General features: G+C 49.0%; 1 protein-coding gene across 6 annotated transcripts in view; it reads right to left on the reverse strand.

Annotated features, from left to right (window-relative positions):
* The window catches only part of syne1b (spectrin repeat containing, nuclear envelope 1b), a 478,102-nt gene that overhangs the window by 343,576 nt on the left and 116,294 nt on the right, over nucleotides 1–18,232 (reverse strand). For all 6 annotated transcript variants that reach the window (XM_067989374.1, XM_067989378.1, XM_067989371.1 and 3 more), the window contains exons 22-30: nucleotides 17,713–17,847; nucleotides 13,855–14,013; nucleotides 12,018–12,235; nucleotides 10,392–10,500; nucleotides 9,364–9,528; nucleotides 7,293–7,460; nucleotides 2,314–2,490; nucleotides 1,109–1,249; nucleotides 557–717 (exon numbers count right to left, since the gene is read on the reverse strand). In XM_067989374.1, the coding sequence (XP_067845475.1) occupies nucleotides 557–717; nucleotides 1,109–1,249; nucleotides 2,314–2,490; nucleotides 7,293–7,460; nucleotides 9,364–9,528; nucleotides 10,392–10,500; nucleotides 12,018–12,235; nucleotides 13,855–14,013; nucleotides 17,713–17,847 (1,433 nt within the window). The remainder of the gene's footprint in view (nucleotides 1–556; nucleotides 718–1,108; nucleotides 1,250–2,313; nucleotides 2,491–7,292; nucleotides 7,461–9,363; nucleotides 9,529–10,391; nucleotides 10,501–12,017; nucleotides 12,236–13,854; nucleotides 14,014–17,712; nucleotides 17,848–18,232) is intronic.

An 18,232-nucleotide genomic window follows, 5' to 3' on the forward strand; every position in this document is an offset into this window, starting at 1 on the left:
AAAAGGTGTGCACAAACCAGCAATGGCTTGGAACTTAGAACAATGGGTTTAACTGGTCGATCTCCATCATTATGCACAATGGGCTAAAATGTTAGGTCTCCATCTAGTGGACAATGGGCTAAAATGGTAGGTCTCCATTAATGTGGACAATAGAAAGTCCATTGTTGTACGTTTATGGCATATTGTGAACATGGTAACTTTTTCTCACCAACAAGATGCAGGTCCTGAAAGGTGCAGACCTGAGATCAATTTCACTATAATCATAGGCTGTTTGTCATACAGCCAAGAGATTTATGACAGAATTTCCTTTTTTTACAAAAAGGGTTGTGAGGCTGTGGAATGCATTACCAGAGTTAGTGACTGAAGCAGAGGCCATGTCAACATTTAAGAATAGGTTAGATAGGTGGTTGATGGAAAAAGGGAATACAGGGATATGGGAACAGGGCGGCTACATGGGACTAGGACAACTGCTTGTGTGGAGGATGAACAACAACACGGACTGGTTGCCTAAGCATTAACTTAATAAGAAATAACAATAAAAAGCACAATCACATACACCTTCCTCAGGTTTTCCCGTGCGTTTTCAGCCTTCTCTCTCATCAGTCTGGCTTGTTGCTGCAGGGGCCGTTTACTCTTTGGACCAACTTTTATGTCTTCAGATTTCTGTAACAGGCCCTCAGCCTGAGCTGCCTTGACTTCACTGTCCCTGTAAAACACCTGCCCACACACAAGTAACACAAGAACCATCAGTAACCAGCAGACACTGCACAGTGGATGACATGGAATGTGCTTCAAGACAGTAACACATTGGGAACTTTAGATGATAATCATAACTGGGAGAGAATAAAGGTCAAAAGGGTTAATATCATCATAATCCCTAAGACGTATTACTGCTTTGGAAAACATTCCAGGGCATCTTTCTCTGTGTTATACTTAGAAATGTAGAGATTTCTTACGCTTTTCCATTGTCTGTACAAGGAGTCCAAAATTTCACTTTCGGGCTGGAGCACACAATCTCAAGGTCATTTGCTTATTTATTTAAGCTGGGTCAATTGATTTCTACAGTGGGCCTACCGAGAGTACAATCCCCCAGTCTCTAAGCTCTTACCTTCGCTTGTTTAAGCTCCGATCCGAGGCTTTCCGGGCTGCTGAAAGAACGATTACGATCCACGGTCATCCCAGCACGACTCAGGAACTCCATCACTTCCCCCTTCTCCTCTTCAAAACGCTGCCACTGAATTAGCGTCTCCTTCAGCACAAAGCAAAGCAACACATCAACTCCGCTCACTGCGATTGCCACCAGATCCTATGTTGGTACTGCTGACTGCTTCTTTTTTTACAAGTAATATTTGTGCGACGCAAGTACCAGGCCATCTCCAACAAGAGAGAGTCTAACCACCTCCCCTAACATTCAATGGCATACCATTGCCAAATCCACCACCATTAACATCCTGGGGGTCGGCGTTGACTGAAAACTGAATTGGACCAGCTGCATAAATGCCTTGGCTACTACAGCAGGTCAGAAACTGGGTATTCTGCGGCAAGTGGCTCACCTCCTGACTCCCCAAAGTCTCTCCACGACCTACAAGGCACAAGTCAGGAGTGTGCATCTAAGATTCTGAGAGGGCTTGACAGGATAGGTGCCAAGAGGCTGTTTCCCCTGGCTGGAGAATCTAGAACCACTGTCTCAGGATAAGGGGTTGGCTATTTAGGACTGAGATGAGGAGAAATTTCTTCACTCAGAGGGTTGTGAATCTTTGGAATTCTCTACCCCAGAGGGCTATGGATGCTCAGTTGTTGAACATATTCAAGGCCTAAGAGCGATAGATTTGTGGACTCTAAGGGAATCAAGAGGTATGGGGATCAGGCGGGAAAGTGGAGTTGAGGTCTAAGGTCAGTCATGATCTTATTGAATGGAGAAGTAGGCTCGAGGGGGCCGCATGGCCTACTCCTGCTCCTATTTCTTATGTTCTTATTTTCTTACGTGATGGAATATTGTCCACTTGCCTGGATGGGTGCAGCTGCAACAACACTCAAGAAGCTCGACGCCTCCAGGTCAAAGCAGTCTGTTTGATCAGCACCCCATCCAATGGCTTAAACACCCACTCCCTTCACCACCGGTGCACCATGGCTGCAGAGTGTACCATCCACAGGATGCAGAGCAGCAACTCACCAAGGCTTCTTTGACAGCACCTCTCAAACCCACGACCTCAACCACCTAGAAGGACAAGGGCAGCAGGTGCATGGGAACACCATCACCTCCAAATCACAGGATGACTTAGCAGTAACTCTGTGTCTGGGACTGGACTTTACCTCCAGTTCTTTCTCTTGTTCATCCATTGTTTTCTCCATTGTGTTGAGGGCAGCCTCCTGGCTTTGCATTTCTTCCTGGATGGACTTGGCCAGGTCAGTAGTTGCCTGTAACTCCCTCCCGCGAGCTAACTGCTGCTGCACATCGAGTCTTTTCACCGTTAACTGTTTCAATTGTTGCTGCGTATTTGTGGATTCAAAACAATTTTACTAGGATCGCGTAGACATCTATTACAACAACAAGCTGCATTTATGTAACGCCATAACATAGTAAAACGTCCCAAGGCGCTTCACAGGAGAATAATCAGACAAAAATTGACACCGAGCCACATAAGGAGATATTAGGATAGGTGACCAAAAGCTTGGTCAAAGACGTAGGTTTTAAGGAGGATCTTAAAGAAGGAGAGAGAGGTGGAGAGACGGAGAGGTTTAGGGAGGGAATTCCAGAGCTTAGGGCCTAGACAGCTGAAGGCACGGCCGCCAATGGAGGGACGAAGGAAGTGGGGGTTGGACAAGAGGCCAGAGTTGGAGGGACCCGGAGATCTCGGAGGGTTGTAGGGCTGAAGATGTTACAGAGATAGGGAGGGGCGAGGCCATGGATTTGAACACAGGAGAATTTTAAATTTGAGGCGTTGCTGGGCCAGGAACCAACGTAGGTCAGCGAGCACTGGGGTTAGGGGTTAGCACATGGGTGAACGGGACTTGGTGCAAGTCAGGGCAGCAGAATTTTGGATGAGCTGAAGTTTACAGAGGGTGGAAGATGGGAGGCCGGCCAGAAGAGTATTGGAATGGTCAGGTCTAGAGATAACAAAAGCATGAATGAGGATTTCAGCAGCAGATGGGCGGAGACGTGCGATATTTATAACATGTTCCTTTTTTTATTTTGGAAACTAGAAGATACAATGAGTAACGAATGGATAGGAGGCAGTCGCAAGACAATAAGAGTGGTTCACGTCGTATCGTAGCTCTTAAGAATGATACTCAAATCTCAAGAGAAATGGTTGCAAGCTCATTCATTATCAAAAGCCAAAGTTTCTTGTTATATAGAATTTCCTAAGCTTGTTCATTCTGCTTACAGCGGTGTATGCAGCTTACCTGGGAACCTTGGGCTCAGTTGGTAGCACTCTCGCCTGAATCAGAAGGCTGTGGGTTCAAGCCCCGCTCTGGGATCTGGGCACACACTGGGGAGTGCTGCACTGTCGGAGGGGCAGTACTGACGGGGTGCTGCACTGTCAGGGGGTCAGTACTGAGGGAGTGCTACACTCTCAGAGGGGCAGTACTGAGGGAGTGCTACACCGTTGGAGGGGAAGTACTGAGGGAGCGCTGCACTCTCGGAGGGGCAGTACTGAGGGAGCGCTGCACTCTCGGAGGGGCAGTACTGAGGGAGCGCTGCACTCTCGGAGGGGCAGTACTGAGGGAGCGCTGCACTCTCGGAGGGGCAGTACTGAGGGAGCGCTGCACTCTCGGAGGGGCAGTACTGAGGGAGCGCTGCACTCTCGGAGGGGCAGTACTGAGGGAGTGCTGCACTCTCGGAGGGGCTGTACTGAGGGAGCGCTGCACTCTCGGAGGGGCAGTACTGAGGGAGCGCTGCACTCTCGGAGGGTCAGTACTGAGGGAACGCTGCACTCTCGGAGGGGCAGTACTGAGGGGGTGCTGCACTCTCGGAGGGGCAGTACTGAGGGAGCGCTGCACTCTCGGAGGGACAGTACTGAGGGAGCACTGCACTCTCGGAGGGGCAGTACTGAGGGAGCGCTGCACTCTCGGAGGGACAGTACTGAGGGAGCGCTGCACTCTCGGAGGGGCAGTACTGAGGGAGCGCTGCACTCTCGGAGGGGCAGTACTGAGGGAGCGCTGCACTCTCGGAGGGGCAGTACTGAGGGAGCGCTGCACTCTCGGAGGGGCAGTACTGAGGGAACGCTGCACTCTCGGGGGGGCAGTACTGAGGGAGCGCTGCACTCTCGGAGGGGCAGTACTGAGGGAGCGCTGCACTCTCGGAGGGGCAGTACTGAGGGAGTGCTGCACTCTCGGAGGGGCTGTACTGAGGGAGCGCTGCACTCTCGGAGGGGCAGTACTGAGGGAGCGCTGCACTCTCGGAGGGTCAGTACTGAGGGAACGCTGCACTCTCGGAGGGGCAGTACTGAGGGGGTGCTGCACTCTCGGAGGGGCAGTACTGAGGGAGCGCTGCACTCTCGGAGGGACAGTACTGAGGGAGCACTGCACTCTCGGAGGGGCAGTACTGAGGGAGCGCTGCACTCTCGGAGGGACAGTACTGAGGGAGCGCTGCACTCTCGGAGGGGCAGTACTGAGGGAGCGCTGCACTCTCGGAGGGGCAGTACTGAGGGAGCGCTGCACTCTCGGAGGGGCAGTACTGAGGGAGCGCTGCACTCTCGGAGGGGCAGTACTGAGGGAACGCTGCACTCTCGGGGGGGCAGTACTGAGGGAGCGCTGCACTCTCGGAGGGGCAGTACTGAGGGAGCGCTGCACTCTCGGAGGGGCAGTACTGAGGGAGCGCTGCACTCTCGGGGGGGCAGTACTGAGGGAGCGCTGCACTCTCGGAGGGGCAGTGCTGAGGGGGTGCTGCACTGTCAGAGGGGCAGTACTGAGGGAGCGCTGCACTCTCGGGGGGCAGTACTGAGGGAACGCTGCACTCTCGGAGGGGCAGTACTGAGGGAACGCTGCACTCTCGGAGGGGCAGTACTGAGGGAACGCTGCACTCTCGGACGGGCAGTACTGAGGAGGTGCTACACTGTTGATGGGGAAGTGCTGAGGGAGTGCTGCACAGTTAGAGGGCCAGTACTGAGGAAGAGTATTAGGGAGCGCTGTACTCTCGTAGGGGCAGTATTGAGAGAGCACTGCACTGTTGGAGGCGGTCAGTACTGAGGAGATGCTGCACTGTTGGAGGTTAAGTACTGAGGGAGTGCTGCACTGGCAGAGGGTCCATACTGAGCTAGTTCTGCGCTGTCCAAGGTGCCAGCTTTCAGATGAGACTTTAAACCGTCTGCCTGTTCAGCTCCATGGGATCCTAAGGCACTTTTCGAAGAAGAGCAATGGAGTTCCCTCACTCAACCAACGCTACCAATACAGATTCACTGGTCCTCCATCTCATCGCCGTTTGTGGGAGCTGGAGTTGCACAAATTCACTGAGGGTGAAGCTGGTCTTTGGCAGAACGCAAAACAGGTGACAGCAAATCAGCCACCCTTTCGTACCCCTCCCAGTTGTCTTTTCCATTGAAGAATCAGATAGGGTGTAAAGCAGTTCTCCGATTCGTTATCACCCATCATGCTTCATCGCTGAAAACCAGTTTCACCCCCACTTTCTTGTTTGCCCACATTACAACAGTGACAGCATTTCAAGAGCAATTCATTGGCTGTTCCTGAAAATTCAATCATTTTTTGTACTAAAAAAAATTGAATTTTGCAATAATTCAAATTAAGCAATGTAAATAACAGAGCAAAGTGGGAATTGAGTGCTAAGAAATATTTGAGTTATCAGATAATTTGAATTAAGCAAAGTAGTCTATAGACCAATTACACAATTGGGCAGACATATGGGGCATGAAATTCAAAACAAAGAAAGACTTGTTTTTCTATAGCATCCTTCACGATCTCAGTACATCCCAAAGCGCTTTACAGCCAATGATGTAATTTGTGAAGTCCAGTCACTGTTATAATGTAGGAAACGCGGCAGCCAATTTTGCACACAGCACAATCCCACAAACAGCATTGAGATGAATAACTAATTAGCCTGTTTTTTTTTGGTGGTGTTGGTTGAGGGATAAATGCTGGCCAGCACACGGAATAACCCCCCCACTCTTCTTCGATTAGTGCCTTACACACAGGTTGAACACGTGGGACAAAAATGTGTGAGGAATTGGAATTAAATTAGGGGCAGGGAGACTTAGAACTGGATCTGGAATTACTAGTGAGATGTGTCACTTTTAATGTGCAGGCAATGTGGTGAAGTTAAAGCATTCAATAGAATACTGTGATGTACACCTACAGCACTAGAGTATAGAGGTGAGTGCACAATGTAGAGCTCCCAGTGGGGAGCAATGATCACCGGGAGTGCATGTTGGAATGTTGCAGGTGCCCAGCTCATTCATTTTAATGGACAGAAAACCATAGCTCCGTACCAGTGACTTCCCGCAATGTCCCTCAACAATATTTCACAGCTCATGGTAAAAAGCCAGTCCCTCTTTATAAACAGTTGGCAGTGTGATTTTCTGAAGCACAATTAGTTACTGAATGACATGCGCGCGACCCTTATCATGAATATAGCAGTCTGGTACTTCTGGTACTGGACCAGCGCCTTAAAGGTCAGGAGTTCATATCCTGCCATGGCAAGCGGTGAAATCAGGTCATTCCAGACTGGCACCAGGATCAACGCTGGATTCTCGTTAAAATCCCACCTGGTTCACCAGTGCCCTTCAGGGAAAAGAATCTGCCCTATGTGTAACTACCCCACACTATGTGGCAGATTCTTAATGGACTGGTCTTGCAAGCCAGTCAACTATACAAGCAATTGATAGAAAAAGGCCCACCACCACCTTCACAAGCCAACTCGGGGCGGGCAATTAATGTGGTCTTGCCAGTGTTGCCCACATCCCAAGAAAGTAACATTTTGAGTTACAGTATATGAGTAGCTTGAGCCATGTCATGTGGTAAGTGTAGCATTGCTTGGGAGGAACAGGTGACTTTGGATCTATGGTTCCCAAAATTCTCCACCACTGGGGTTTTCCTCACATCATGTCTGGGTCTGTTATAGACTAATTGATAGAGATTGATTGCTAGGATTAGTCAACAACTCCATTATCATTGCATCATGGGACTACCAGGATGGTAGAAGGCAAACTAGATGGACCTTAGTCTTTTTCATCTACCAATTCCTATCTTCCAAGAATAAAAAACTATAACTATTTGTACTTAACTCTTCAAGTCCTGAGCAAAAATAATTGGACACTCTTTATTTGCGTGATCTGTACCTGATGATGCAGATGGAGTTGTTGTGCTTCTTCCAGACTTTCTGAATTCAGCATCCTCTCCCCCTCAGCCTGCAGTTGCTTCTGGGAGTCAATAAGGTTCTCCAGGGCACTCTTCACATCATGTCTGTGCTGGACACATTCACCAACAGCTGACAGCACTTTATCGGACTGAGGAGAAACAGCGGGCAATTCAACATGGAATGAAATACCGCATGTATGTGATGTGACGTCAAGTATAAAACCGATTTGTATTACAAAGTTCAGATTCTGCGACTGGGAAATATTTTATCAGACACACAAACGTTGTATCAACAAACACTCTTGTTGGTTTACAATTTGCATCTTTTTCGAGAGAGATCCATTTCATGGAATGCAGAGCTTGTTAAAGCCATGACATGCCGATGAATGTTAATGCAAAGTGGAACAAAAAACATCCAGATTTTAGCCAGCCCTTTCAGCTGAATGCACCAAACCCACCTCGACGCTGGGTACAAATATAATCATTTTGCATATCAATCCCATCAGCAGCAATGCTGGGGAAGTCAGTGAATTATAAACCAAACCCTTAGCACCTGAATAGATAACTCAATGATACACTGCTTTGACAAGCAAGTACTTGGACTGCTTCCAGCTCTGCATACGCAAAGTAGACAGAGCAACCTGTGTAAAGGGTCAAGTCACTCATCTTAGGGTTTCCCTTAAAACAACAGCTAACTGCACTCCTACCTCAAAGAATGGTGAAAGACTCCCCTGTCTCTCCCCCCAAAAATAGCATCAGTTTGTACCATGAAAACATAGGAACAGGTGTAGGCCATTCAGCCCCTCGAGCTTGTTCTGCCATTCAATTCGATCATGGCTGATCTGTGCCTCAACTCCATTTACCCACCTTTGATCCATATCCCTTGACACCCTTACCCAACAAAAATCTATCGATCTCAGTCTTGAAAGCTACAATTGTCCCCCAACATCCACAACCTCTTGGTTTCCAGATTTCAACTACACTTTGTGTGAAAAAAAGTTTCCTGATTTCACTCCTAAATGGCCTAGCTCTAATTTTAAGGTTATACCCCCTTGTTCTGGACTCCCCACAAGAGGAACTGGTTTCTCTCTATCTACCATAGCGAATCCCATTTTCATTTTAATTACCTCGATCAGATCACCCCTTACCCTTCTAAACTCAAGGGAATACAAGTCAAGTTTATGCAACTTATCCTCATAATTTAACCCTTTAAGCCCTGGTATCATTCTGGTGAATCTGTGCTTCCTCCAAGGCCTTCCTGAGGTGTGGTATCTAAAACAGACGGGGTCTGACCAAGGCTCTATACACAGCCTTGAGCTTTAACCTTCCTTTACCAGGATATCAGGTTCACGTGAATACCTGTCATCATATGTTACAGTATCCCAATCAAGCAACTGAGAAATCTGTATCCACCTGTAGGGTTTTGTTTGCCCGATACTTAATGCACACGCTCCACCCTTAGGGACACATCCCATTTACTCAGGTCCAGAAAGTACAATGCCTAGGGACACCCTCACCCGCAGAGGGTGCAGGGGTACGGCTGGAGTTTAACCAGCTGAAATTGTCCAACAGATCACTGGTAAATTTTCTGCCGTGTCTCCAGCTACAACCACCCTGCCCGTCAGGACCTTGGTCTGCAGGACTACCCGGAGTTGAGTGGGGAGGAAACCCGACCCCCAGTGACAGGTCTTCCCTCTCCGGGTTCCCGGAGTGAGCCAGGCTGGCTGGCCGATCGGCAGCAGTGGCCTGGAGTAGTGTGGACCTCCCTGACTCGGGTATCAGATGACCAAATCTGCCAAGGCATATCATCTTGGAGCCACCTGAACCCCAAAGTGACACAATTTAGCTCTTCCCACTGCTAAAGAATCATGTACCATGCTGCAATGGGAGGGCGACAGGGGCAGGGAGATATTAATGAATGCGTATATCAATCAGGAAATAAAACAATGGACTTCACAGCGAGTCAGAAGACTCTTACCGCTAGGTTCATGTTTCAAAAGTACAGTAAATGTTTGGATCATTTCAATGTCATGTCACTATTCTTTCTCCTACCTTAGCGACTTGTGTCAGGAGCCCCTTGAATTCAGCTGATAGTTTGGACAGTTCATCATCTCGTCTTTTTGCTTCAATCTGAGAAGAGATCACTGTAAGTGCAGCGAGTCTAGATCTCAACCAGGAAAGGCTTGGCTCCTCTTTGCTGGCCTCTTCTTTAATTCCCTAAACACAAAAAGAAAATATACACTTTCCTGTTTTCATCCTTGGTTTCAAATCCCTCCATGGCCTCGCCGCCTTCTTATCTCTGTAACCTCCTCCAGCCCTACAACCCTCCGAGATCTCTGCACTCCTCTAATTCTGGCCTCGAGCGCATTCCAGATTTCCTTCGCTCCACCACTGGCGGCCGTACCTTCAGCTGTTTAGGCTCTAAGCTCTAAAATTCCCTCCCTAAACGTCTCCACCTCTCTACCTCTCTCACCTCTTTTAAGACACTCCATAAAACCTGCCTCTTTGACCAAGCTTTTGGCCACCTGTACTAATATCTCTTTGTGTGGCTCGGTGTCAATTTTTGCCTGATTACGCTCCTGTGAAGTGCTTTGGGACGTTTTGCTATGTTAAAGAGGCTATATAAATGCAAGTTGTTGGTGTTGTTGCCAGTCTAGATTATGTCCTTAAGTGGCTTAAACTTACAACCTACTGATTCAGAGGCAAGAATGCTACCACTGAGCCAAGGCTGACACTTACAAGATAAACTAAGTATTCCCAGTGGGGAGCAGCGCTCCATGGTAGGGCTACAACATTGTAACGCCATTCTCCGACCCAGACGCCCTTTGAGCACAGCTCCATACTGGGAGCACTGAAATTCCTCCGACCCGTCAACATTAACAGACATCTATTGCCACTGTATCTGACAGACTCTCTCCAGCTTACAGCTTGTATCAGTCGATCTACTTCATTGGCTGCAATTCTTCAGATCACTTTTAATGATGGAGTGACAATGACTTCGCTTTTGTTTGGTATTTTCTATTCCACCCAGTATTTTATGAATCTTCAACCTATTGAAGATAATGATACAGTCAACGAACCTCCAGTGCAGATTTAAAATCTCCATACTTCTTGGGATTGCTGGCTCCATGTCTGATCTCTGTTAGCTGTTTGTCCTTTGTCAGAAGCCATTTTGATAGTTGAGAATATCTACAAAAAAGGTGAGGAAATTTCAAGGGTTTGTGAGATGGAATCTGGTCACAGGAGATATTTAAAATGCAAAGTGGCTATTGGGGCAAAGACTATAACATGAGTTACAACAGAATTGGATAAGTATTTCAAAAGAAAGAATATAAAATGATACAGGGAATGAGATTTGAGTAGACAGCTCCAGTAGAAGAGCTAGCATCAGCATAGCTACAATGGGCCAAATAGCCTTCTTCTGTGGTGTAATTCCTGTTATTCTATTACCCATCCACTCTGCATCACCGTCCTCAATTTCCACCCCAGTGCTTCAAAGCTTTCCCAAGCACCCCCCCCAGCTAGTCCCTGACTGAAATTGCTTCCTCATTCTCCTCGTTTCACCTCTGCCCCGAGCGACTCCTCATGCTTAGTGATTCCATCCTACCCTAAGTTCCTCCTGCTCTCTCTCCTCCAAATTCTCTATCCTCCTATTGTCACTCAACCTCACCCTCCACAATAACTCCCTTACACACCCACACCCAAATCCTCAAACTCACCATGATGCAAAACCTCACCGCCTCCAAGGTCCCAATCGACAACAAGGTCATCTCTGACCACTTCTTGATCCCTCTCACCATCCACATCAGCCTTTGGGAACCTCTCTACAACTTATCCTCACCTCGAGGAACTTCCCTGAACCAGGAGCAGCACTCGATGGAAGGGCTAAAACACTGCAATGCCATTCTCTGACCCAGATACCCAAAGTGTCTGTGGCCCACTCTCCCTCCTCTTGTTATCCACCCATTACATCCTCACCTCTGTTAGCCTGCTCAACAGCTGCCTTGCTTCCACCTTTGATATCCCTCTCCTCGTCAGATCGCTCGCCGTCTCCCAGCCCTGCCGTTCCTCTTGTGAACCTCAGACTTGGCATGCAACTTGCCTGGTCGTCCAGCGCCAGATCTGGCGTGACCACCTTGAGCAATATGCGGCCAAATCCTCTCATTACTCCAGGATCACTCCGGAAGGTAAGGGCAACTGAGTTCTCCACCACAAGCTGCCTCCATCGATCTTTCCTGTCCCTTCCATCCTGTCCTCTCACACTAGGTTTGAGTAGTTCAGTGAATTCCTTCTTTCCAAAACTGAAATCATCTGCTCAGCCGGGTTCCTGACATTTTTGTTGGGTGGGTAGGGGGGGGGGGCGGTGTAGGGGGAGTTCTGCTGATCTCCCCCTGGAGATCCGCTGGGAGACCAGGAGAACCTCAACCCTCCTGGAATTTCCCAGCCATTATTTAAATTTAAGTTGTTTTTGGGCCTGTGTCTTCAGGATGAACATTGGCGAAAGAAATCAATATACAGGATAAGAAAAACAAATCATCTATGATTTATCCAATTAGAAGGATATGCAGATAGGGTCAGATGAAGTAAGATGGGAGGAGGCTTGTGTGGAGCATAAACACTAGCACAAAGTAGTTGGGCCGCATGGTCTGTTTCTGTGCTGTAAATTCTACGTATTTCTATGCAATCAAGTTGTACGTCACTCTTACCTAGTCTCGTACTCCTTCCATTTGTCTGGCTGATCCAGCAATTTCTGATAGGTGTCGTCAATAAGTCCTTTCAAGTCTCTCAGAGTCTTTTTATCCATTTCGTGTTTTGTCCTGATTGCATCGTACTTCCGAGTTTCCGGAAGCTTCTGGCAGAGTTCTCCAATCACCTTAGCCCGTTTCCTGCACCACTCGTACTTTCCTTTCTCCGTGAAAAAATCCTGAAAGAAATCAGAGTTGTTCATCTGGCTGGTTAGTTGGCCCCTAGGTTGAGCGTTTGGTAAGAGAATGACAGTGTGTTCTTTCTGAACACAGAGTGGCCTTCAAACCTGACCACTCACCCAGAACTCAATCTGGGTATTCTGCAGCGAGTGGCTCATCTCCTGACTCCCCAAAGCCTCTCCACCACCTACAAGGCACGAGTCAGGAGTGTGATGGAATACTCTCCACTTGCCTGGATAGGTGCAGCTGCAACAACAAAATGGTATCCAGCGCTATACAAAATGGCTGCTAGCGTAACCCGTATAACCTGATTGTGCCACAGCTGTCAGTAGTGCAACTTAATCGCACACCAGGGGATAAATTCAATGCTCCCACCAGCAGGAAGCTGCATTCGAAGGAAGACAGGACTACAGACTGTAGCACTGATTCTCTGATCACTCATCGAGCCTCGAAATTGGTGTCTTCCCTTAGGCACGAGAAATGCAAGCGTTTAAATACAATGGTCCATAAAATATGCGTAAAATACCTCTGGGACGTCACACAAAATGGCTGCCAGACCCAGGAAGCACTTAACCTGTATAACTTGGTGTGTAAATGGCAAACGAATTTCAATATAGATAAGTGCAAGGTGGTGCATTTTGGTTGGAGGAATAAGGAGGCCTCATACTCTTTGGAAAATAAGAGTCAAATGGGGTCGAGGAGCAAAGAGATTTGGGGTTCAGATAGACAAATCATTAAAAGTAGCAACGTGGGTTAACAAGGCCATAAAAAGTACAAACAATGCACTGGGTTCATTTCTAGAAAAATAGAATTGAAAAGCAGAGAAGTTACATTAAACCTATATAGAACCTTGGTTAGACCACACTTAGAGTACGGTGCACAGTTCTGGTCTCCATATTACAAAAAGGATATAGAGGCACTGGAGAAAGTGCAAAAAAGATTTACAAGGATGATACCAGAATTAAGAGAGTACAACCATCAGGAAAGACTGAACAGGCTGGGGCTCTTTTCTCTAGGACAGAGAAGGCTGAAAGGTGACCTGACAGAATTATAAAGGGGTTTGATACAGTAGACATAGAGAAGATGTTTCCACTTGTGGGGGAGACCAGAACTAGGGGTCATAAATATAAGATAGTCACTAATAAATCCAATAAGGAATTCAGGAGAAACATATTTAGTCAGGGAATGGTTAGAATGTGGACCTCGCTACCACATGGAGTAGTTGAGACGAAAAGCATAGATGCATTTAAGGGGAAGTTGATAAATACATGAGGGAGAAAAGAATAGAAGGATATGTTGAAAGGGTGAGATGAAATAAGATGAGAGAAGGCTCATGTGGAGCATAAACACCGGTATAGACCTGTTGGACCGAGTGGCCTGTTTCTGTGCTGTAAATACTATGTAATTCAATGTAACCTTTATCCTGATTTCAATTCACAGTCTTTCAAAATGTAAATGTATTTTTTTCTGTCTTCTTGGGATTCTCCATGAGCTCCTAATTCTATTTTTACAGTATGAAGGAGGCAGCTGAGTTGCTAATCAGGCCACCTGCAGAGAAAAGTCACCAGACTGTTGGTTGCCGGTGATGGTGACCCTTTTGTTTCTTTACCCTGCTTACCCTGTGTTGTGTAATGAGCTCTTCGCTGCTCGTGCTGGTTAGCAGCTTGTTCTCCCGAGTCAGTTCCGACTTACATTCTTCCACCGTTGCTACCAGTTTATTTCTCGCTGCTTCGATTTGAAGGCGTAGCAAATGGTAGGGAGCTTCAGCCTGAAGGTCCTGAAATAGTCCAAGGAGCATTATTAAAATCAAAGCCAAGGCTCACAGTGTTGGAGCAATATACCGGTGGGCACGAGGCCTCAGGCCCACTTGGATCTATATACTGAAGGGCACTAGGCCTCAGGACAGGTCACTGGAGGAGGTTGGGGAATGGGTCTGGTCAGGTTGGGTCAGTGGAGAAGGTTGGAGAAGTGTGTCTGGTCGGGTCAGGTCACTGGAGGAGGTTGGGGAGTGGGTCTGGTCGGGACAGGTCACTGGAGGAGGTTGGGGAGTGGGTCTGGTCGGGACAGGTCACTGGAGGAGGTTGGGGAGTGGGTCTGGTCGGGACAGGTCACTGGAGGAGGTTGGGGAGTAGGTCTGGTCGGGACAGGTCACTGGAGGAGGTTGGGGAGTGGGTCTGGTCGGGACAGGTCACTGGAGGAGGTTGGGGAGTGGGTCTGGTCGGGACAGGTCACTGGAGGAGGTTGGGGAGTGGGTCTGGTTGGGACAAGTTACTGGAGGAGGTTGGGGAGTGGGTCTGGTTGGGACAGGTCACTGGAGGAGGTTGGGGAGTGGGTCTGGTCGGGACAGGTCACTGGAGGAGGTTGGGGAGTGGGTCTGGTCGGGACAGGTTACTGGAGGAGGTTGGGGAGTAGGTCTGGTCGGGACAGGTCACTGGAGGAGGTTGGGGAGTGGGTCTGGTTGGGACAGGTCACTGGAGAAGGTTGAGGAGTGGGTCTGGTCGGGACAGGTCACTGGAGGAGGTTGGGGAGTGGGTCTGGTCGGGACAGGTCACTGGAGGAGGTTGGGGAGTGGGTCTGGTTGGGACAGGTCACTGGAGGAGGTTGGGGAGTGGGTCTGGTTGGGACAGGTCACTGGAGAAGGTTGAGGAATGGGTCTGGTCGGGACAGGTCACTGGAGGAGGTTGGGGAGTGGGTCTGGTTGGGACAGGTCACTGGAGGAGGTTGGGGAGTGGGTCTGGTCGGGACAGGTTACTGGAGGAGGTTGGGGAGTGGGTTTGGTCGGGACAGGTCACTGGAGGAGGTTGGGGAGTGGGTCTGGTTGGGACAGGTTACTGGAGGAGTTTGGGGAGTGGGTCTGGTCTGGACAGGTTACTGGAGGAGGTTGGGGAGTGGGTCTGGTTGGGACAGGTCACTGGAGGAGGTTGGGGAGTGGGTCTGCTCAGGTTGGGTCAGACCTTCGGGGAGCCTGGGAGGCAGGTCAGTCATTGAAACTTCAGCCGAGCCAGTGGGTGGAGCCAAAATGAAGCATGAACCCATCATAATTGGCACAGACTGCAGACAATCAGACGGAACCGAGGCATTTGCAGAAAATAAAGCTTGTCTCAAGGGGCAGAATTTTGACCTCGAGCCGGGAAGAGGGCAGGGGAACGATTTTCGGGTACGAAACCCGAAAAGTAAGTTGGCGGGTCATGACCTTAATGAGATCAATAAATTTTACTTCCAGGCTTTGCGCCCGGCAGCCAGCCTGATTGACAGACTGGCTGGCTATCGGGCAGGATGGCCTGTGGTAGCAGGCCACAGCAGGGGATCAGAGGGACGGATGGAGGGAGGGATCATGGGCCGGGGAGGAGATCGGATGGGCCGAGGAGGAGATCGGATGGGCCGGGGAGGAGATCGGATGGGCCGGGGAGGAGATCGGATGGGCCGGGGAGGAGATCGGATGGGCCGGGGAGGAGATCGGATGGGCCGGGGAGGAGATCGGATGGGCCGGGGATCGGAGGTTGCTGGTGGTCGGGTGAAGAGTCGGAGGTAGGTGCGGGTCCACCATCAGTGGGGGCGGTAGGCCGATCATGGGGTCACATCGCACCAGGTGAGCTTGTTGGGCCTGGATGAAGCACTCCTGCTCCTCCGGGCCCACAAGCAGGGAAATAAAGGCACTCACCTCATGCATCTGGCCCTTCCCACCTGCTTTCACTTGACGTGAATCGAATGCGATGGGAAACCCAAACAGGTAAGGTTATATTCATTTTAATTTTCCAATACACAAAATATTAAGTACCTCAACTATTTCAATGAGGTACATTGCCCCTTTAAGTATCAGCCCACCGGCTTTAAGTGGGGTGGGACTTTCGGGTGTCTGTTGTGCGCGCATCCAAACACACCTGGGTCAAACCCAGAAGTGGGCACATTGGAGCCGGGGTGCGGTCCTGTGCCAAAAAGCTGTTATTTTAACCTCCCACCCACCTCAACCCACCCGTTCTTGGGGGTTAAAATTAACCCCAAGACGTTTAATTATACAAATGTAGGACACCGAAAGGAGTTTAAAATCGATCATTGCCCTGCAGCTAATAATGAGGGCTACAGGTTAATAGAATTCAAAGGACTCTGACTGTCTGCCTGTTGATCTGAATAATGCTGGTTAACAAGTGCCAGAACATCACATGCTGCTCATTAGTCTTCATGCCACAAGGTTTACTGTTAAGTATAATGTAAGCTCAGCAATGCCATTTAATCCCATATCGCAGTGCGAGGTTCCCACGGGCAGTGTTAAAGTCGCTTTAAAATGTTGCAGCCAACTCTGAGGGCAACCTTGCAGTAGGGCCTTGTACTGTCACCATGTTCAGGCAACTCTCACCCCTGAGAGCCCAGTGACAGGTTTCATGTCCCAGACGGGGCCAGGGATCCCGAACAGGGTCCCCGCGATTGGGAGAGGTGGGGGTTTCTTTTTAATTTGCCGTTCAGAGGAATGGCCCCAAAAGGTGCTTCACTCTCTCTCCCCCCCTCTCTCGAGACCCCAGGGCTGGTAAGACCGGGGTCCTGAGGCGTGGGTCTCACGCAGCCGGCTGCCAGCTCAATTGCTGGGACTCACTGGGACCGGTCGCTGGGCAGGTCTGTTGGCCATGGGTCGCAACGACTCCCAGCTCGCAGCGCGTACCCTCCTTGAACACGGCAGAACTGGTGCAATACAAGAAGCCCCCTTTTCACCCCAATCACGAATCTTGTGCTCCCAGCACTATTACTGTGTTTACTGTGCGTGGACAGGTACAGAAAATAATCAAAAAGGCTCATGGAAAGCTGGCCTTTATTTTAAGTGAGCTGGAATACAAAAGGGAGGATGTGAAGCCTCAGTTGTACAGAGCTCTGGTCAGACCCCATCTGGAGAACTGTGTTCAGTTCTGGGCACCGCACCTCAGAAAGGATATATTGATCTTGGAGGGGATGCAGCCCAGATTCACCAGAATTATACCGGGGCTTATAGGGTTAAATTATGAGGACAGGTTGCACAGACTAGGCGTGTATTCCCTTGAGTATAAAAGATTAAGGGGCGATCTAATTGAAGTGTTTAAGGTGATTAAAGGATTTGATAGGGTAGATAGGGAGAAACTTTTTCCTCTGGTGGGAAGAGTCAAGAACAAGGCAGCATAACCTTAAAATTAGAACCAGGCCGTTCAGGGGTGATGTCAGGAAGAACTTCTTCACACACAGGGTAGTGGAAATCTGGAGCTCTCCCCACAAAAAACTGTGGATGCTGTGGGGAGTCAATTGAAAATTTCGAAGCTGAGATTGATAGATTTTTATCAGGCAAGGGTATTAATGGTTACAGAACCAAGCTGGGTAAATGGAGTTCAGGTACAGGTGAGCCATGAAGTAATAGAATGTTGGAGAAGACTCGAGGGGCTGAATGGTCTCCTCCTGTTCCTAATGTTCTAATCCTATGTAACTATGGGCCCTCGAGTGCTTTGTACCCGGTGCTAACCTTCCACTGCTTGTGCAGGCTGCGGACAGTCTCCTGGAGACCTTGCTGCTCCTGTTCAGGCAGGATGTCGGTCAGCTCGTCACAGGCCTTCAAAAAGGCGTTCAGTACTCTCTGATCCAAGTGGCCGAAGAAATCCTAGGAGGAAACAATTGGACCATGAATAAAAGTAACTGTCACCTGATCAGCCTAGGTCTCAAACTCTACATCATAAGTGTACGTATTGGCTGTACTCCACATTGTGTGTGCACACATTTCAATTCTGAACCAGTAAATACCTGCAAGGAAAGATTTATTTTAACGGGATAGAACGTAACTTGAATGTCGCTTCCCCAACAGCTCAGTGAGTTCACCCAGAGACCAGGTTCAATGCTCGGTCTGTGCTGAATTAGCTGACCCTAGCCAGGAGGGGTGAGGTGATAGGGACACTACAATTGACCTTGGCGTCCCTGGATGGGTTGGGTTGGGGTTGATTGGTTTGCTAGTCTCAGCTCGGGCACTGGTGGAAGTGCTGCGATTCACC

This window comes from Heptranchias perlo, chromosome 8, assembly GCF_035084215.1.
Source record: "Heptranchias perlo isolate sHepPer1 chromosome 8, sHepPer1.hap1, whole genome shotgun sequence".
Taxonomy (NCBI): domain Eukaryota; kingdom Metazoa; phylum Chordata; class Chondrichthyes; order Hexanchiformes; family Hexanchidae; genus Heptranchias; species Heptranchias perlo.